Source organism: Schistocerca americana, chromosome 2 (genome assembly GCF_021461395.2).
Source record: "Schistocerca americana isolate TAMUIC-IGC-003095 chromosome 2, iqSchAmer2.1, whole genome shotgun sequence".
In the NCBI taxonomy this organism is placed as follows: Eukaryota; Metazoa; Arthropoda; class Insecta; order Orthoptera; family Acrididae; genus Schistocerca; species Schistocerca americana.
Window position 1 is genome coordinate 888185912 of NC_060120.1, and position 18407 is coordinate 888204318.

The window sequence follows — 18407 nt, forward strand, 5'->3', positions numbered from 1 at the left end:
CCCCTCCCTCCAATATTACAACAAAGGCTTAATCATTCGTATATCAAACAATTAAATATTATATGCGGAGATAGGAACAACTGAAATAGCGCTTCACTTCACTGTAATTTGCATTTATTGTAACACTTGATAACAGACGAAGAAAATGTCACGCGTTATACTTGACAAATAATAGCACTAGAACAATAATAAACACCTGATTCAGTTTTCTGCACTTTAGTTAAAGTTCAACAGGCGAACACAATTTAAGTTCTCCCATAAATACAAATTTGCGCGTAGGCGCGTTAAACAACTGGTTATGAAACAGTCACTTATAACATCGAGGCAGGCACACTCCATTTAAAGGGAAAGTAATTAGCAAGTTCACACATTGAATAGAACATTAAGGTGCATAACAGGAAATTGCACCGTCCACAACACCTTACGGCTACAGTTAACCTCCAGTAAGTTCCTTTCTTTACAATGTGACATTAAGAACAGCTCAATAGTAATAAAAAAATTAGAGTGCACCGAATATATATATATATATATATATATATATATATATATATATATATATGCGCATAAGCACGATTAAAACTGGTGTTGTTGTTGTTGTGGTCTTCAGTCCTGAGACTGGTTTAATGCAGCTCTCCATGCTCATGTATCCTACGTAACTCCTTCATCTCCCAGTACCTACTGCAACCTACATCCTCCTGAATCTGCTTAATGTATTCATCTCTTGGTCTCCCTATACGATTTTTACCCTCCACGCTGCCCTCCAATGCTAAATTTGTGATCCCTTGATGCCTCAGGACATGACCTACCAACCGATCCCTTCTTCTAGTCAAGTTGTGCCACAAACTTCTCCCCAATTCTGTTCATTACCTCCTCATTAGTTACGTGATCTACCCATCTAATCTACATCATTCTTCTGTAGCACCACATATCGAAAGCTTCTATTCTCTTCTTGTCCAAACTAGTTATCGTCCATGTTTCACTTCCATAAATGGCTACGCTCCATACAAATACTTTCAGAAACGACTTCCTGACACTCAGATCTATACTCGATGTTAATAAATATCTCTTCTACAGAAACGCTTTCCTTGCCATTGCCAGTCTACATTTTATATCCTCTCTACTTCGACCATCATCAGTTATTTTGCTCCCCAAATAGCAAAACTCCTTTACTACTTTAAGTGTCTCATTTCCTAATCTAATTCCCTCAGCATCACCCGACTTAATTTGACTACATTCCATTATCCTCGTTTTGCTTTTGTTGATGTTCATCTTATATCCTCCTTTCAAGATACTGTCCATTCCGTTCAACTGCTCTTCCAAGTCCTTTGCTGTCTCTGACAGAATTACAACGTCATCGACGAACCTCAAAGTTTTTATTTCTTCTCCCTGGATTTTAATACCTACTCCAAAGTTTTCTTTTGTTTCCTTTACTGCTTGCTCAATATACAGATTGAATAACATCGGGGAGAGGCTACAACCCTGTCTCACTCCCTTCCCAACCACTGCTTACCTTTCATTCCCCTCGACTCTTATAACTGCCATCTGATTTCTGTACAAATTGTAAATAGCCTTTCGCTCCCTGTATTTTACCCCTGCCACCTTTAGAATTTGAAAACTCTAAATTGTAAATTGACAAATCTATACTCAAAGGAGTCGAACTCCATCGAAACACCCTAAAAATGTCAACTTAATGGCTACCTAGAGTAATACGTATAGCATGCTTATAGATTGACTTGAAAAAGGAATAAATAACACATACACGGCTTCTGACGGCCGACGAACTGTGTTGGGCTATTGAGCAGTGATTAATTTAAGCTAGCCACAATAGGTTAGCAGCATATTTAAGGACAATCGTCGAGCAAGAACCCTGGTCCGAAGGTAATGGAACCGGTACTAATTTACAACTAACGACAGCATTGAAACAACTGATGACAGGTTGACCATTACCGATGTGGTGTACTATGGACAGTCAATAGACTGAATATTCAGCTGAAACCCAAGTATAATGCTGAGGGGCGAAATGCCCCATCCAAAGCATGTTTAGGGCAAACACCTAGTTTGCGAACGAAACAACGATGAAACAACAGGATTATGTTTCAGCTTGCAGTACAAATGCCAGAGCCCCAGTATAGCCTTAATTCAAGGAAAGTCTAAAGCACACTAGTTTCTGGCTCAATTAAAGTTTCCAAAACAATCAAAACTAGCAGGATTCCCTTACACGGCAGACATGCCAACGCTTCCGTTCATACCCTAGAGTGAACTAGCGCAACATAAATCATTAACACATTTCAGATAATATTTTAAAACGACATACTTAAATACCTTTATTTACCACAAACCTTAATTAGATAACAGGTTAGGCTCTGTTACTGATGCCACGCAAATGAGGTAGCAAGGTAAGGTCTACAATTCTACTTTGCCATTTAACACGCGTCGTGACGAGGAAAGAAAGAATCCACCTAATTAACTGAAAGTCACTACTTGGATTCAGTATTTGACGATGCGCTTAAAATCAACAGACAGAGGTGAAACTCGAGTTGACACTCGCAAGCAGCACACGCAGAACACGTGCATAAGGCGAAGATTAAATAACTGCTCCTTGTTCAATCATTTACACACCGACGAAACAATCATCGCCGAATTACTGCAGACGTCGGAATCCCCAGTTGCTTGCCAATACGTAAATAATGGCAAAACGTCTTACTTTAAGTCCGATGACATCCTTAGGACAGGAGTTTCAATGGACAAGCAGGCCTCATCCCCTTAGATCCACCTGCGCCCAAGACAGTAACATTGCTGCTATCACGGCTTTAACGATGCATCACACCTGACACGAGTCATACCAAACCATCAACAAAACAGCATGGCCTCCTGCACGCTCCCAGACGTCCGCAATCAGAGTCCCTCCTTCCGACCGACGCTCTCCCGCAAACACGGCAGGCAGCCGGCCGCAACAACGCCACAGCGCCCTCTGGCCAGGGCAGCAGAGCGCGAAGCGGGAATTTCGAAAGGAACGCGATACAGACAAGGAGAAAACGCTGAGAACCAACCGTGACATTTGGTCACGGATCAAGACGTTTGTATTCCTTTTTGCCTGCTTCATTTATTGCATTTTTATATTTTCTCCTTTCATCAGTTAAGTTTACTATCTCTTCTCTTACCCAAGGATTTCTACTAGCCTTCATCATTTACCTACTTGATCCTCTGCAGCCTTCACTATTCCATCTCTCGAAGCTACCCATTCTTCTTCTACTGTATTTCTTTCCTCCGTTCTTCTCAGTCGTTCCCTAATGCTCTCTCTGAAACACTCTACAACCTCTGGTTCTTTCAGTTTATCCAGGTCCCGTCTCCTTAAAATCCTCCCCTTTTACAGTTTCTTCAGTCTTCAGAAATGGTTCAAATGGCTCTGAGCACTATGGGACTCAACTTCTGAGGTCATTAGTCCCCTAGAACGTTGAACTACTTAAACCTAACCAACCTAAGGACGTCACACACATCCATGCCCGAGGCAGGATTCAAACCTGCGACCGTAGCGGTCTCGCGGTTCCAGACAGTAGCGCCTAGAACCGCAGTTTTAATTTACAGTTCATAACCAATAGATTGTACTCAGAGTCCACATTTGGCCCTGGAAATGTCTTACAATTTAAAACTTGGTTTCTAAATCTCTGTCTTACCATTGTGTAACCTATCCAAAACCTTCGAGTGTGCCGGCCGGGGTGGCCTAGCGGTTCTAGGCGCTACCGTCTGGAACCAAGCGACCGAAGGTTCGAATCCTGCCTTGGGCATGGATGTGTGTGATGTCTCTAGGTTGGTTAGGTTTAAGTAGTTCTAAGTTCTAGGGGACTGATGACCTCAGATGTTAAGTCCCATAGTGCTCAGAGCCATCTGAAGCTTCGAGTGTCTCCATGCCTCTTCCACGTATACAACCTTCTTTCGTGATTTTTAAACCAAGTGTTAGCTGTGATTAAGTTATGCTTTGTGGAAAATTCTTCCTCTTTCATTTCTTAGCCCCAATCTTTCTCACCTACTACATTTCCTTCTCTCCCTTTTCCTACTACCGAATTCCAGTCACCCATGACTATTAAATTTTCGTCTCCTTTCACTACCTGAATAATTTCTTTTATCTCATCATACATTTCTTCAGTCTGTTCATCGTCTGTGGAGCTGGGTAGCATATAAACTTGTACTACTGTGGTAGGCGTGGGCTTCCTGTCTATCTTGGCTATAATAATGCGTTCACTATGCTGTTAGTAGCAGCTTACCCGCGCTTTTTTATTCATTACTAACCCTACTCCTGCATTACACCTATTTGTCTTTGTATGTATAACCCTGTATTCACCTGGCCAGAAGTCTTGTTCCTCCTGCCACCGAACTTCACTAATTCCCACTATATCTAACTTCAACCTACCCATTTGCCTTTTTAAATTTTCTAACTTACCTGCTCGATTAAGGGATCTGACATTCCACGCTCCGATCCGTAGAACGCCAGTTTTCTTTCTCCTGATAATTAGAAATTTAATGTAGTTGAATTTTTTAGTAGGATACGTTTTCGGTGGTGGCCAAGCTTTCACAGTTATCCAAGAAAAACACACGAAAGTGACTTTCAAACGCATCTCCACACCACACTCATCCCTCTCCAATCAGGACTTCTAGTTCAGTATGCTGTTCGTGGTACTCTTTCTTAGCACTGTACTAAAATTTCCGACTACACGAACTGTTCCCAAGATTCGACCTTTTTTAGTCTCTGTTGACTGGGCTATTACGCGACAATCATAGTCGGACACTTCTTTAACATTATTAATTTAAACGTTCCCGTGAGGATAATGACCTACAATAGACCTTTGTGATCGTTATGCTAAAATTAATTACGTTGCCAATTCGATCCAAACTTGACCCTTACAAGCAAAGTAATTCCGTGGTCAGGACATCTGATGAATACAACGATGTTACTGTTTATTTAAAACTTTTAAAATTCACAAAATTAACAGGTAAAATTTACACAAACGTCAGTTTCACGCTTCGAAAGCGCTCGACTAAGCTGGTGGCGTAATCATGAAAAACAAAAAAGGTCGAAATTGGGAAATAATTCGTGCAGACGCGAATGTACAGCCGTGTGAGGGAGTGCCACGAACAACATACTGGAAGTCCTGAGCGGTGGCGCTGGTTGTCGGACTGGGGGTGCGTTTGAAGGTCAATTTTGTACGTTCGTTTCGAATAACTTGAAAAGTACGGCCTATAGGGAAAACTTGTCACTGTAAAAAATTTAAGTAGATTATATTTCCTACAAAAATAGTTCCTGTTAATTATTTCTGTAGGACTAATAGTTTGTAAATATCGAGTGAGAGAATTTGACAATTTTGCGAGTGGTTTTTGAAGCCCAGATACAACACTGCAGGTTGCATAAAACGACAGCGGTAAGGGCAGCTGAAACATCCTGTATATACTGAGTGTTCCAGCAGGAATGGTAAATATTCATGGATATGACAGGAACTATCATTCGAAGCAAAAAGGCTATTAAAGGTGGGCTCTGATGTGCATTGAGCTAACACACACAGTGCACAGTGGTTACGGTTACTACAAGCCACACCACAAGTTGGGAAACGGGGCCAAATTTCTAATAGTTTACTGTCGAGTTGAGATTTTCACACACAAATGTTTTACTCATGTCTTACAGAAACTAACAGTACGGCAATAAACAACCTTTTAAACACGCAGCTAACCGCAATCAAGTAATTTATAGCAACACCACAATTTAAAAAATTTCTGTTTTAAAAAAGCACAGAAGCTAGCCGTGCGGCAATAAACAGCCTTTCCAAACACGCCGCTCACGGCAATCAAGTAATTTATAGCAATACAACAGTTTAAAAAATTTGAAGAACATTAATAAACAGGCTACTAAAGTAAATACAGAACTTTGTTAATAAAGTACGGTGAGATAGTGAAGCTACCAACACCGCCATTAAAAAAAATCAAAGGCCTCACCAAACACACGATTAATGGCAATAAAGGAATGGAGGAATTTAGAAAGTTTTTAAACAAAAGTGTCCTGGAATATTATTAGAACAGAACAGATATGACGGACCCGTGTAAGGCGGCCACAAATCACCCACTCAGAGATGCTCAGGCTAGGCAGAATACTGACCAATTTAAATACGCCCGTAAACACAATTGCCACTCTCAGGCTGGTCACTGCACCGACTTTTAGCCAGCGAAAACTTGTAATAAGATGGCTTAACTTGCTGACAGAATTAGAGCTAATGAATGAGCGACCACATGATCAACCAACAAGAAGCAAGAATTTACTCATAACACACGACAGAATAGCGAAACAATTAAAACTGCCAAAACTACACCTCCCATCGGGCAGTAATGAGAGGAGGAGGAGAGATCACTGTCTTCAATTACACCGGTGCCGGAGACAGGAAACCCGATCGCTGGAGGCCACAAGGCAGAAGAGATACTGGTTACGCAAATTTATTACTTAATGATTAATCCTTCCACTAACTTAAATTGCAATTATGCTCGAACATGCAGTACACGACCTCCGATGGCAAGGATCCCCACATCCGATCGCGCACACGTCGCCAGTGTACCTAACACGCCACGGTCATGCGACAACACGATCTGTCACCGGAGTTCACGTCTTCTTTGCATCGTGGACGGGTAGTGACCGCTCCTTCCTGTTAAGTGTCTCCTTTTTCAACTCCAGTGTTAAAACGGAGGACTTAAAGAAGCTTGTTAACGTCCCACCAAGGTGAAATGAACAGCAACTATTGGTGGGGCGATTCTGTATAAAACCAACCGGCGGGGAGCTATTCCGTCAACTCCACCATCTGGTTACACACAACCGACATACATCACGTGGCGACTCGGTACAACCGGACACGCCTGGTCCGCGCTGGCGAACCACACTGCCCTCCCGTGTCCACCACACTCTCTCGAGCGCACGCCCCTACTTCCGTGCCACCACACAAGTTACAACCGGTCAAAGACCTCACTTCCTCCATAGCAGTTTCCCGGAAGCAAACGCAGATATCGATAGCAGAGGGAAAAGACAACCAAGCAGCCACTTAATGACAGACAACATATCAAACAAACATGTCAGGGGAAGAAAAGGAAAACCAATGCAATCTAAATACAAGGTGTAGCACGAGTCGATACACGGCTCATGCATATGTTGAGATAAAAGAGCAGAGATAAGAGCACTTCGTCTCTAGAAGAGATTTACTTCAAAGCAGCGAAGATCAACAAGTACTGATAGCTCTTAAGGTATGCACTTTTGAGCTCATGTTTACTAGACATTTTTCCTTGATGTGGCCTGTACTCCCACTACTTAAAATATGAAAAGCAAAGATCTTGCAGTAGAAGAGATTTATGAAGCTGAGGAAGTTGTCGTAGCTTTTTAGGGCATCTTAGAGCCCATGTTTACTAGAGTATTTTTGTTTTGAATGACCGTTCCTGTCATACACCTGAATACTGACCATTCCACCTGGATCACCCTTTATATACACGCTGCACAACACAACTAAAGGATCACTTTTCAAGTAATTGTGCCCAAATTCGAGGCATAAGTTAGGCATAAGTTTGAAATTTGGCTCAGTGGTCCTACAACCTTCCTCCGTAACGGTGAAAAAGCGTCATAATCGCGATCCGGCGTTTAAGTAGCGCAGATTTTTTTTTTGTGGCCTGGAAAAAGTTTCAGACACACAGTCGCTCGCAATCGGCACGAAAAAACCTCAGAATTTGGCATAAAGGGCGTAAATGAAACCACCTCTTCCCTTGGGTGTTGATACCCACACATTAAGGCGTCGAAAGCGAAAGTTCCCAGTGTGATGAGCAACAGAACAACGTTCGTGACAACGTTCAACAGTGATGACATACCCCGGACGATGCAGCCCTTGGTTAAGTACATCGTGGGGCAGCAGCTTTGTCGAGCGTGACCTGCCCATTTTTCAGAGTACAGCGACCGCAGATTCTGCTCTGGGGCTTTTACTATAGCTCTGGTCAGGGGTACTGGCTGTTAATGCGCTGTTGCCAGATCGTGAGTCACATGCACTTAATAGTCTAATAGATCCCTGTTACTCGTTGTAATAGTTACTACTTTCGTTTAAACTCAATGCAAATTCTTTTTTGCGGTGAAATATTGATTTAGGCTACGACTGTCACATCGTTATGTAAGCAATGTACATTATTTGAGTTTAAAAACATTTTAAAAACCTTGTCATTCATTTCGTTATTTGCAATCTACAATGTGTAAAATCGTTATAGACAATATTAGGTATTATACACACATCAAAAAACTTTTGCATCACCCCAGTTTCCAGAACTCCTGAAGATAGACGTTGACTGTGGATATTGTACCACAAACACAGTCCCTTTGACTGTCCAGAGATGTCACTAAACCCGCCCAAAGATATAAACAACCATGCATGAGCAGCGCCTACTAGACGGAGGGTGTCCAACAGCTGATCAGTTCCAGTCATTCCACCAGGAAGGAGGTACACGGCTCGTGTTGTCTGTAGTTCGACCTTGCCTAGACGGTCAATACCGCGGTTAGCTCGCGTCCGCATTCTTACTTTGTGCCTGGAAGGGCTCTCAACAAGGAAACTGTCCAGGCGTCTCGGAGTGAACCACAGCGATGTTGTTCGGACATGGAGGAGATTCAGACAGACAGGAACTGTCGATAACATGCCTCGCTCAGGCCGCCCAAGGGCTACTACTGCAGTGGATAACCGCTACCTACGGATTATGGCATGGAGGAACCCTGATAGCAACGCCACCATGGTAAATAATGCTTTTCGTGCAGCCACAGGACGTCGCGTTACGTCTCAAACTGTGCACAATAGTCTGCATGATGCGCAACTTCACTCCCGATGTCCATGGCGTAGTCCATCTTTGCAACCATGACACCATCCAGCGCGGTATAGATGGGCCCAGCAACATGCCGAATCGACCGCTCAGGATTGGCATCACGTTCTCTTCACCGATGAGTGTCGCATGTACCTTCAACAATACAATCGTCGGAGACATGTTTGGAGGCAACCCTGTCGGGCTGAACACCTTACACACACTGACCAGCGAGTGCAGCAAGGTGGAGGTTCCCTGCTGTTTGCGGGTGGCATTATGTGGGGCCGACGTACGCCGCTGGTGGTCATGCAAGGCGCAGTAACGGCTGTACGATACGTGAATGCCATCCTCCGACCGACAGTGCAACAACATCGGCAGTATATTGGCGAAACATTTGTTCTTCATGGACGACAATTCGCGCCCCCATCGTGCACATCTTCGAATGACTTCCTTCAGGATAACGACATCGCTCGAATAGATTGGCCACCATGTTTCTAGACATATACCCTATCGAACATGCCTGGGATAGATTGAAAAGGGCTGCTTATGGACAACGTGACCCACCAACCACCTTGAGGCATCTACACCGAATCGCCGTTGAGGAGTGGGACAATCTGGACCAACAGTGCCTTGATGAACTTGTGGATAGTATGCCACGACGAATACAGGCATGCATCAGTGCAAGAGGACGTGCTACTGGGTATTAGAGGTACCTGTGTGTGCAGCAATCTGGACCACCACCTCTGAAGGTCTCGCTGTGTGGTGGTACAACATGCAACGCGTGGTTTTCATGAGCAATAAAAAGGGCGGAAATGATGTTTATGTTGATCTGTATTTCAATTTTCTGTACGTTCCGGATCTCGGTGATGGAAAACTTTTTTTGATGTGTGTATGTTTACATGGAATGTAAATGTACGTAAAACAGTGACAAAAACGCTTATCAGTGTAAAAATAATATAACTGCTGGAATTTCAAACAAATTACGCATTGACAAAATAGAGTATCTGGTCAACACCACACATTATACACGCACTAATGTTAGCTATAAGATCGCTAAAATCTAGATCTACAATAAAACGTGATTTCTACGTGACTGGTTGCTGTAAGTACATATCTTGTTTTCCATATGATTTTCCTGATGTTGGGTACTAGCCATTGTGGTAAAATTCATAGACTGCCCACTTGACAAAATCTTATCCAAGTCGTTTGGTTTAGTTAAAGAGCTCTGTTGTTTAATATTTTTCCTGGCAGAATCGAACTTTGGGGGTTTTTCCACATGACACACGTAGTAGATAGTTCTTAAACCAATGACACAAGCTGCAGCACAAATAGCCTGTACGTTAGCAAGGTTTTTTCTTACAGTGGATGATTTTTTCTGTAAGATATCGCTGTATTTCTTGATATCATAGCTGTCGATTATATGCAGCTTCAGCGAATCTTTCCTAACGGGTTTCTATGTAAATGCTAACACTTCACCGTCATTATCTACGAGATGTTTTAAATATTTATGGACGTTGTGAGTTATGGATTAGCTTTGCCACCGAAATTTGTAGCCTTTTTCAGTCGCACTCTTGCTGCTGTCAGGGTGTATCGTGTTGGGGCTGTTTATAAACTCGACCCATGTAGCACGATGCTAATCTCTCTTTCTCGCAGCTTTTCCATTTTCATATCATAACCACCTAACTTTAATAAAATACCAGCAAGAATCATTCTACCTGAAATAGGGGCCTTCTCCACTCAGAAAATAAATTGCACTAGTCATACCACAAAACACACTTTTTTACGTCAGTTCAAACTGCCAAAACTAATAACTGAAGAACTGGAATGGAAAACAAGAAACGCTCGAAAATCTATACATCGTCACGCTATTGACATTCTACTGGCGCTCGAACTTTGCAACTACGGACGCTGTGTTGCCATTTTCGAATGTTAGAGAGAGGGAGTTACGTGAGCCAAGGCGATTTACGCTTTGTCAGCCCTCCTGTGGCGTGATAACGAGAGGGGAGGGGGGGTGGGGGAAGGTGGTGGAGGGGGCGGAGAGGGCAACATTGACATACATGCTTGAGTAAAATGGCAAAGGATTCTTCTAAAATTCCCCAGTTCGACATGAGAACACCCTCGGTAGAAATTACGCACCTTTCTTGACCAAATTAAAAGTGTACCTGTACAGAGACTTCGACACCCATTAAGCTAAGGTGCTAGAGCAGCAGCGGAGCGCCATTTAGCTGAAAAGGCATCGAAGGTTCTGGACAGGTACGCTTTTAATGTGATCAACAAAGTTATGCCACAGGCACCAATGGTCTTTTAGAGGGACTTTTTGCCATTTTATTCACGCACTTGTCAATGTTGTACACCCTCGTGATCACGCCGCAGAATGGCGTCAAACTTGAGTGCTAAAAAGGAATAAACACCCTTCGCTGCTTCAGGTTACGTACGCATTTCTTCGAATTGTTTTGAACGGTCTCTGGAAATTCCACACTTTTTACCTAAGCTAAATTAACGATCGTGCTACACTCCAAAGCGATCACATCACGTCCCATAGGGCTGCAGGCCCTCGATGGTCTTAGAGAAGGGCTGAATCGTCTGAGAACTGCCAGCACTGTCGAACGTTGTTTGTCAAGAATGTCGTCTTGCTTCTTATCACACTACGAACTGTCGTTTTCGTCCGCGAAATATATGGGAATCAGCGCCCCGAGGGAAGGGGTGGTTTCTTTGATGCAATTTATGTCACCTCCTGAAGCCTTTTCGTGTCAGTTAGAGAAAGAAGAAAACAACACACTACGAAGGCGTTACGCAGATTGCTCACAAGCTAATAGTCATACAGGTAAAATTGCAAAATTTTAAACTTTGGCGGCCAATGAATGAATGTCTGATGCTGCATCATAATTTTACCTCGCAGCTGGCAAGAATAGGTACCAGGGGATATGTCGTTACCAGAGCATAAAGGCTGTGCGAATTTCGTTCCATGTATCGGACGGTTAGGCGCGCGAACAATGTATGCATATGTCAGAATTTGAGAAAGGACATCTAGTTGGACTCGAGGGAGCGGGTTGGAGTATCCGTCGAAACGCTCGACATTTGAATAGAAGTGATGCCACTGTTCGACAATGTTAACAGGAATGGGTGAACCATGGCTGAACACAGTGTCAAGAAGAAAGCATGGACCCAGAGAAATGACAGACCACGAGGCCCGGGCAATCGTTAGATGGGCACTCAGAATCCTGATTCATGATTGTCATCTATCCGAAGTGCAACTGATGCTTCAGTGACCACAAGGACCATTAGGCAGTTCAAAGAAAGGGAGGTGATCTCACTTCTGCCCTTGTATCGACTACCATTGACCTCCGTATACCAACGAGCCAGTTTTCAGTGATGTCGTATACAATCGGGTTGTAATCTCACTGACTGAAATAGAAGTGTCTTCAGTGATGAGTCCTGCTTCGAAATGATCCCCTATGACCAGCGGAGACGCCTGTGTAGAAGTCCTGGACAGCAGTGAGACACCAGCGTGGCTGTCACCCGTCGCGGAAGTGATGGTCTAGGGTGCCATTTCATTTCGTAACAGAACCCCTTTGGCTGTCATCCTGTTGTGTACATAGTTCCACATAGTCAGCGCGTACACAACTTTCCCACTAGAGCGCACCCCGCTAAGCACAACAGCGCAGGCGCAGCGCTCGTCCATTTCCGCACTACGAGATGGCGCCGTCTTAGAGACGGACCAAATTCTGCTTCCGCCGATCCGTGTATTCATATGTAACGCAGCCAATGAGATTGCTGCTAATGTAGAACCTTTTCTCCTCGCGGATCACACTCGCGCAGTGATACCTGAACGTGTGAGGTATTATAACGAGTGTACGGACCTCCGATTAGTCAGTCTGCATTAGTCTGTACCAGTCTATAGCCAAGTTTCAGTCTGCGCCTAATACGATTATCATATTCCTGTACATAGCCATGAAGATAAACGAATAGACACTTTGTCAAGTATCAGAGGTATGTGAGCATAAGATTAACGTGCCAAGACCAAAGGAACTTCAGATTGTCAATTGTAAACAGCATCCAGAATCAAGTTACGCAATGTCTATGTTTTTTATTATTTTAATAAATGTGTGTGAAAATTAATCAAGTTCTGTTTAAAGTTGGTCACCCTCAATCTGCTACTCTAAGCGTGCAAGTGGCATTTCTATCGTCTGACCTAACGGCAGAAGATAAACACGCCACAATAAGACCACGAGACATATTGCTGACACTCGCCTACTTCTTTAGAGCGACAAGTCAAATAATCTGATGGTGTGTGTAACGAAGGTCTTACAGTACACACACCACACATCCGCAGCACCCTTGCAGCACAGCAGCGGTACCTCGACGGTGCTCCACACCCCGTGTTGTTGCTCTTCACGGCAAGCCAATCAGAACTTACATTTCATCGAGACAATGCCCACCCGCAAACAGCGAGACTTTCTACTCCTTGTCTTCCTGCTTGTCAAACCCTACCTTGGCCAGAAATTTCACCGGATCTCTCCTCACTTGCGCAGTTGAGAAAGTTTGGAGTATTACGGGTAGGGCACTCCATCCAACGTGGATTTTGACGATCTAACGTGCCAGTTGGACAGAGTTTGGCACGATATCCCTCAGGAAGCCATCTGACAATTATGTCAATCAACACCACGCTGAATAACTGCTTCTATAAGGCCCTTGGGTAAACCAACTAGTTTTTGACGTGCTCAATTTACAAATCTCTTTCTCTTGAAGAGATCATCCAAATTCTCTGAAATTTTAATAGTTTGTTTGCGTGTACACGTACATCACATCTACCGATGTCCATTCCATTCCCACAATTCCTTCGTTTCCCTTTTTCCTCTTAAAATATATGTACATACAGACTTATATCTCACGAAAAACTACAAAGAACGGAACTTGTCTAGCTTGAAGGGGGAAACCAGACGACGGTATGGTTGGCCCACTAGATGGCGCTGCCATAGGTCAAACGGATATTAACTGCGTTTTTTTAGGTAGTAACCCCAATTTTTATTACATATTCGCGTCGTATGTAAAGAAATATGAATGTTTTAGTTGGACCACTTTTTTCGCTTTGCGATAGATGGCGCTGTAATAGTCACAAACATATGGTTGACAATTTCAGACGAATAGTTGGTAACAGGTAGGTTTTTAAATTAAACTACACAACGTAGGTACGTTTGAACATTTTATTTCGGATGTTACAATGTGATACATTTACCTTTGTGAACTTATCATTCCTGCGGACGCATGCTGTTACAGCGTAATTACCTGTAAATACCACTGAACCGTGATTTTACTTTCAAAACTTATTCTTAAGAATTTACTGTATTTACTAGCGATTCGTCAAGAACATTAACACATTTAATCACACTATGTGAGCGTGGAAGTAGTTGCCAGGGAGTAACTGATGAAATCAAAATGAAATTGCTTTTAACAAATGGGGATTTTATTCCTAAAAGCTTTTATTTTTGAGAAACAGATTTAAAATTATAAGCAGAAAGCACCCTCTAAATATCAAGTTACAGTTCATTCAGAGGCAGAAAGAAACAAAATTTAGAGTGTATGAGCTTTCGGGCTGAGAACTTTGCCGCTCCCTTTTGACACGGCCGTAGTCACGACCGCTCACAACCTCTGGAAGACTACACAGGTGCAAATCTGCAACACACCAGATTACCTTAAGGTAAAAATTTTAACAATTGACACAAGCACACAAACTATGCACCCCGTAGGAGGGATGGAAATGGTACAAAACACTAAAATTAAAACATTAACTTGCCACCGAAGGTGCAACTTGATTTTAACTTCAAGAAAAGTCTTACGGTGGAAGGGTGGCAACTTTATATACTAAAATGACTATTTAAATAAAAGCCTATGAAATGCAATCTTACATAAATTGTACAAGGTTGGCCAAACATGCTCTACAGTACACATATACCGCCTCTCAAGATGATAGGAAAGATAAAAACATATTTCAGGAATTAGGCCGTTACACTTCAAGCAATAAATTCGTTAACACACCGAATCCGACAAACATGACAGAGGCAGCTATTAACGTACGGCAGATTGATAGGGCGATTACCGAACAACCCGAACCACAGGTTGCTCTAACCCGCCCCTACTCCACAGGGGAAAAATGGACCACCCAATTCATAAATAACCACCTTCCCGCTGGCGGGCAAACGGAGAAGAATGGTGGGACGACCCCAAAACAAAGCGGCTGGTGACCTCACCAAGAAAACAAGTAGAATTTAACAAGTAAATGAAACAACATATCACCAATCACTTAACTTTTAACAAACTGCGATTTCTGGCGAAGACCTGGCGCAGCACCCCCAAAACGCTGTCCCGAACCGTTCGCTGCCAGCTGCTTCAATGGACGCAGGAAGGCGCGCCGATCTCCCGTCTGACGGCGTCGCAGCTCGCACCGACCCGACCGATGTCGTGGGTTGACTTCTGTTGCTCTCGTGTCGGCCGCGAAGCCACTACCCCTCGCTTTACGACGCGGCCCCCTGGACTGACATGGCGACCTGAAATGCGCCGACGCTCAAGGCGGACAAGTCATCTTGTGTCTCAGTGCGCGACCGACCAACCGATCGATCCAACCGCCAATGACCGTTGCCTGAGCAACTCGAGCAGACTGGTGGCCTAACGCGCAGACGCAGGAACTATGTCCCCGACCAGGCGACCACTCCTTGAGTTCTCTCACTGCGCCACAAATTCGGGCGAGAGACAGACTAGCAAGCTGGGAGACTGACCCCAGACTGACTCCAGACTCACCCAGACTCACCAACTGGCGAGCTCATAGCGCCCCTTAAACGCACGTGAACAGGCAGCCTTTCCCTTTTCCCACCAGAGGAAGACACCAAAGCTGCGACTGCCACAGCGGCGCCACCGCCAGAAACGGAGGACGACTGCTTCACACTACGCACTGCGGCGCACTCTTCAAAAGAGTAATTTTTACCACGGCTCAACCACATTAATGCAATAAAAGCTCTAAATGATGTCCGTCAACCTCAATGCATTTGGCAACACGTGTAAAGACATTCCTCTCAACAGCGAGTAGTTCGCCTACCGTAATGTTCGCACATGCATTGACAATGCGCTGACGCATGTTGTCAGGCGTTGTCGGTGGATCACGATAGCAAATATCCTTTCCCCACAGAAAGAAATCCTGGGACGTCAGATCCGGTGAACGTGCGGGCCATGGTATGGTGCTTCGACGACCAATCCACCTGTCATTAAATATGCAATTCAATACCGCTTCAACCGCACGCGAACTTTGTGCCGGACATCCATCATGTTGGAAGCACATCGCCATTCTGTCATGCAGTGATACATCTTGTACTAACATCGGTAGAACATTACGTAGGAATTCAGCATACACTCCACCATTTAGATTGCCATCAATAAAATGGGGACCAATTATCCTTTCTCCCATAATGCCGCACCATACATTAACCCGCCAAGGTCGCTGATGTTCCACTTGTCGCAGCCATCGTGGATTTTCCGTTTCCCAGTAGTGCATATTATGCCTGTTTTCGTTACCGCTGTTCGTGAATGACGCTTCGTCGCTAAATAGAACGCGTGCAAAAAATCTTTCATCGTCCCGTAATTTCTCTTGTGCCCAGTGGCAGAACTGTACACGACGTTCAAAGTCGTCGCCATGCAATTCCTGGTGCATATAAATATGGTACGGGTGCAATCGATGTTGATGTAGTATTCTCAAAACCGACGATTTTGAGATTCCCGATTCTCGCGCAATTTGTCTGCTACTGATGTGCGGATCAGCCGCGATAGCAGCTCAAACACCTACTTGGGCATCATCATTTGTTGCAGGTTGTGGTTGACGTTTCACATGTGGCTGAACACTTCCTGTTACCTTAAATAACGTAACTATCCGGCAAACGGTCCGGACACTTGGATGATGTCGTCCAGGACACCGAGCAGCATACATAGCACACGCCCTTTGGGCATTTTGATCACAATAGCCATACATCAACACAATATAGACCTTTTCCGAAGTTGGTAAACGGTCCGTTTTAACACGGATGATGTATCACGAAGCAAATGCCGTCCACACTGGCGGAATGTTACGTGATACCACGTACTTAGACGTTTATGACTATTACAGCGCCATCTATCACAAAGCGAAAAAAGTCGTCCAACTAAAACATACATATTTCTTTATGTACTACGCGAATATGTAATAGAAAATGGGGGTTCCTATTTTTAAAAGCACAGTTGATATCCGTTTGACCTATGGCAGCGCCATCTAGCGGGCCAACCATAGCGCCATCTGGTTTCCCCTTCAAGCTAGACGAGTTTCGTTCTTTGTAGTTTTTTCTTTTGATGCTTATTTCGTGAGATATTTGGCCCGGTCTCTATACACATATATATATGCACAGTCTATATAAAAGAAATACAAAAACACAATAACATTTTAAACCAGCCATGGTTCGTTGCCAAACTGATTTTGGAATTTATTATTCACAGAGACCTTTCACAGATGGGTGAAAACTGGATTGCAGCAGAGAGCGCTTCTTCGATCGCCAATGGTGCAATGCATATGTCTTTACGGCCGGGCTCAGCAGGTGAGGAGTTGGCTAATGCCTACATGGAAAGTCTTCGGACGGACTTCAATGGGCAGGAATGGACGTCCAACGGCGGCGCAATACTCAAGAAGTTGCTGATTCGACGTTGCAACGTCAACAAGGTAAGTCAAGAGCACAGAACCACATTACACCAGTTCAAGCGTTATGACCGTCACTCTCTCTCTACATATCCGTCTACAGTTTGCAAGCCAGGTTACAGTCTTTGACAGAGGGCGATTTGTTTACCCGTGCGAATGGTTCACCAGAAGAAAGAGTGCTGGTCCGCTCTGAGTCGTCAGTCTGGTTTTATGAGGAGCTCCACGAATTCCTCTCCCATGCTAAAATCTTCATCTCAGAGTATCACTTGCAACCTACGTCCTCAATTATTTGTTGTATATATTCCAGTCTCTGCCTTCCCTTACAGCTCTTATCCTCTTCAGCTTCCTCTAGTACTGTGCAGGTTATTCTCTGAAGTCGAAACACAGTCCTCCTGTCAGTGAACTGCATTATGCAGTAGACCTCCCCAGTTCTCAACAGTCCACCTAATGTTCAACAATGAGCACTACATCATAAATGCTTCGAATCTCTTTTTTTTTCTGGTTTTCGCACAGTTCATGATTTACTACCAGACAACGATGGGCTCCAAATGTACATTCCTAGAAATTTGTTCCTCAAATTAAGGCCTATGTTTGATGCTAGTACACTTCTTCTGGCCAAGAATGCCCTCTTTGCCTGTGCTAGTCTGCTTTTTATGACTTCCTTGCATCGTCCATCTTGGGTTATTTTGCTTCTGAAGAAGCAGAATTCCTGAACTTCGTCTACTTCGTTATCACCAGTTTTGATATTTAGCTTCTCGCTATTGTCATTTATGCAGCTTCTCATTATTTTCGTCTTTGTTCACTATACTCTCAGTCCATATGCTATGCTCGTTGGATTGTTCATTCCACTGAA

At 43.8% G+C, this 18407-nt stretch overlaps 1 protein-coding gene across 1 annotated transcript in view; it reads left to right on the plus strand.

Moving 5' to 3' along the window:
* Positions 1-18407, plus strand: part of LOC124594524 (lactosylceramide 4-alpha-galactosyltransferase-like) — a 78115-nt gene that overhangs the window by 42478 nt on the left and 17230 nt on the right. Inside the window, exon 3 of the mRNA XM_047132898.1 lies at positions 17359-17578. Within this exon, the coding sequence (XP_046988854.1) occupies positions 17359-17578 (220 nt within the window). The remainder of the gene's footprint in view (positions 1-17358; positions 17579-18407) is intronic.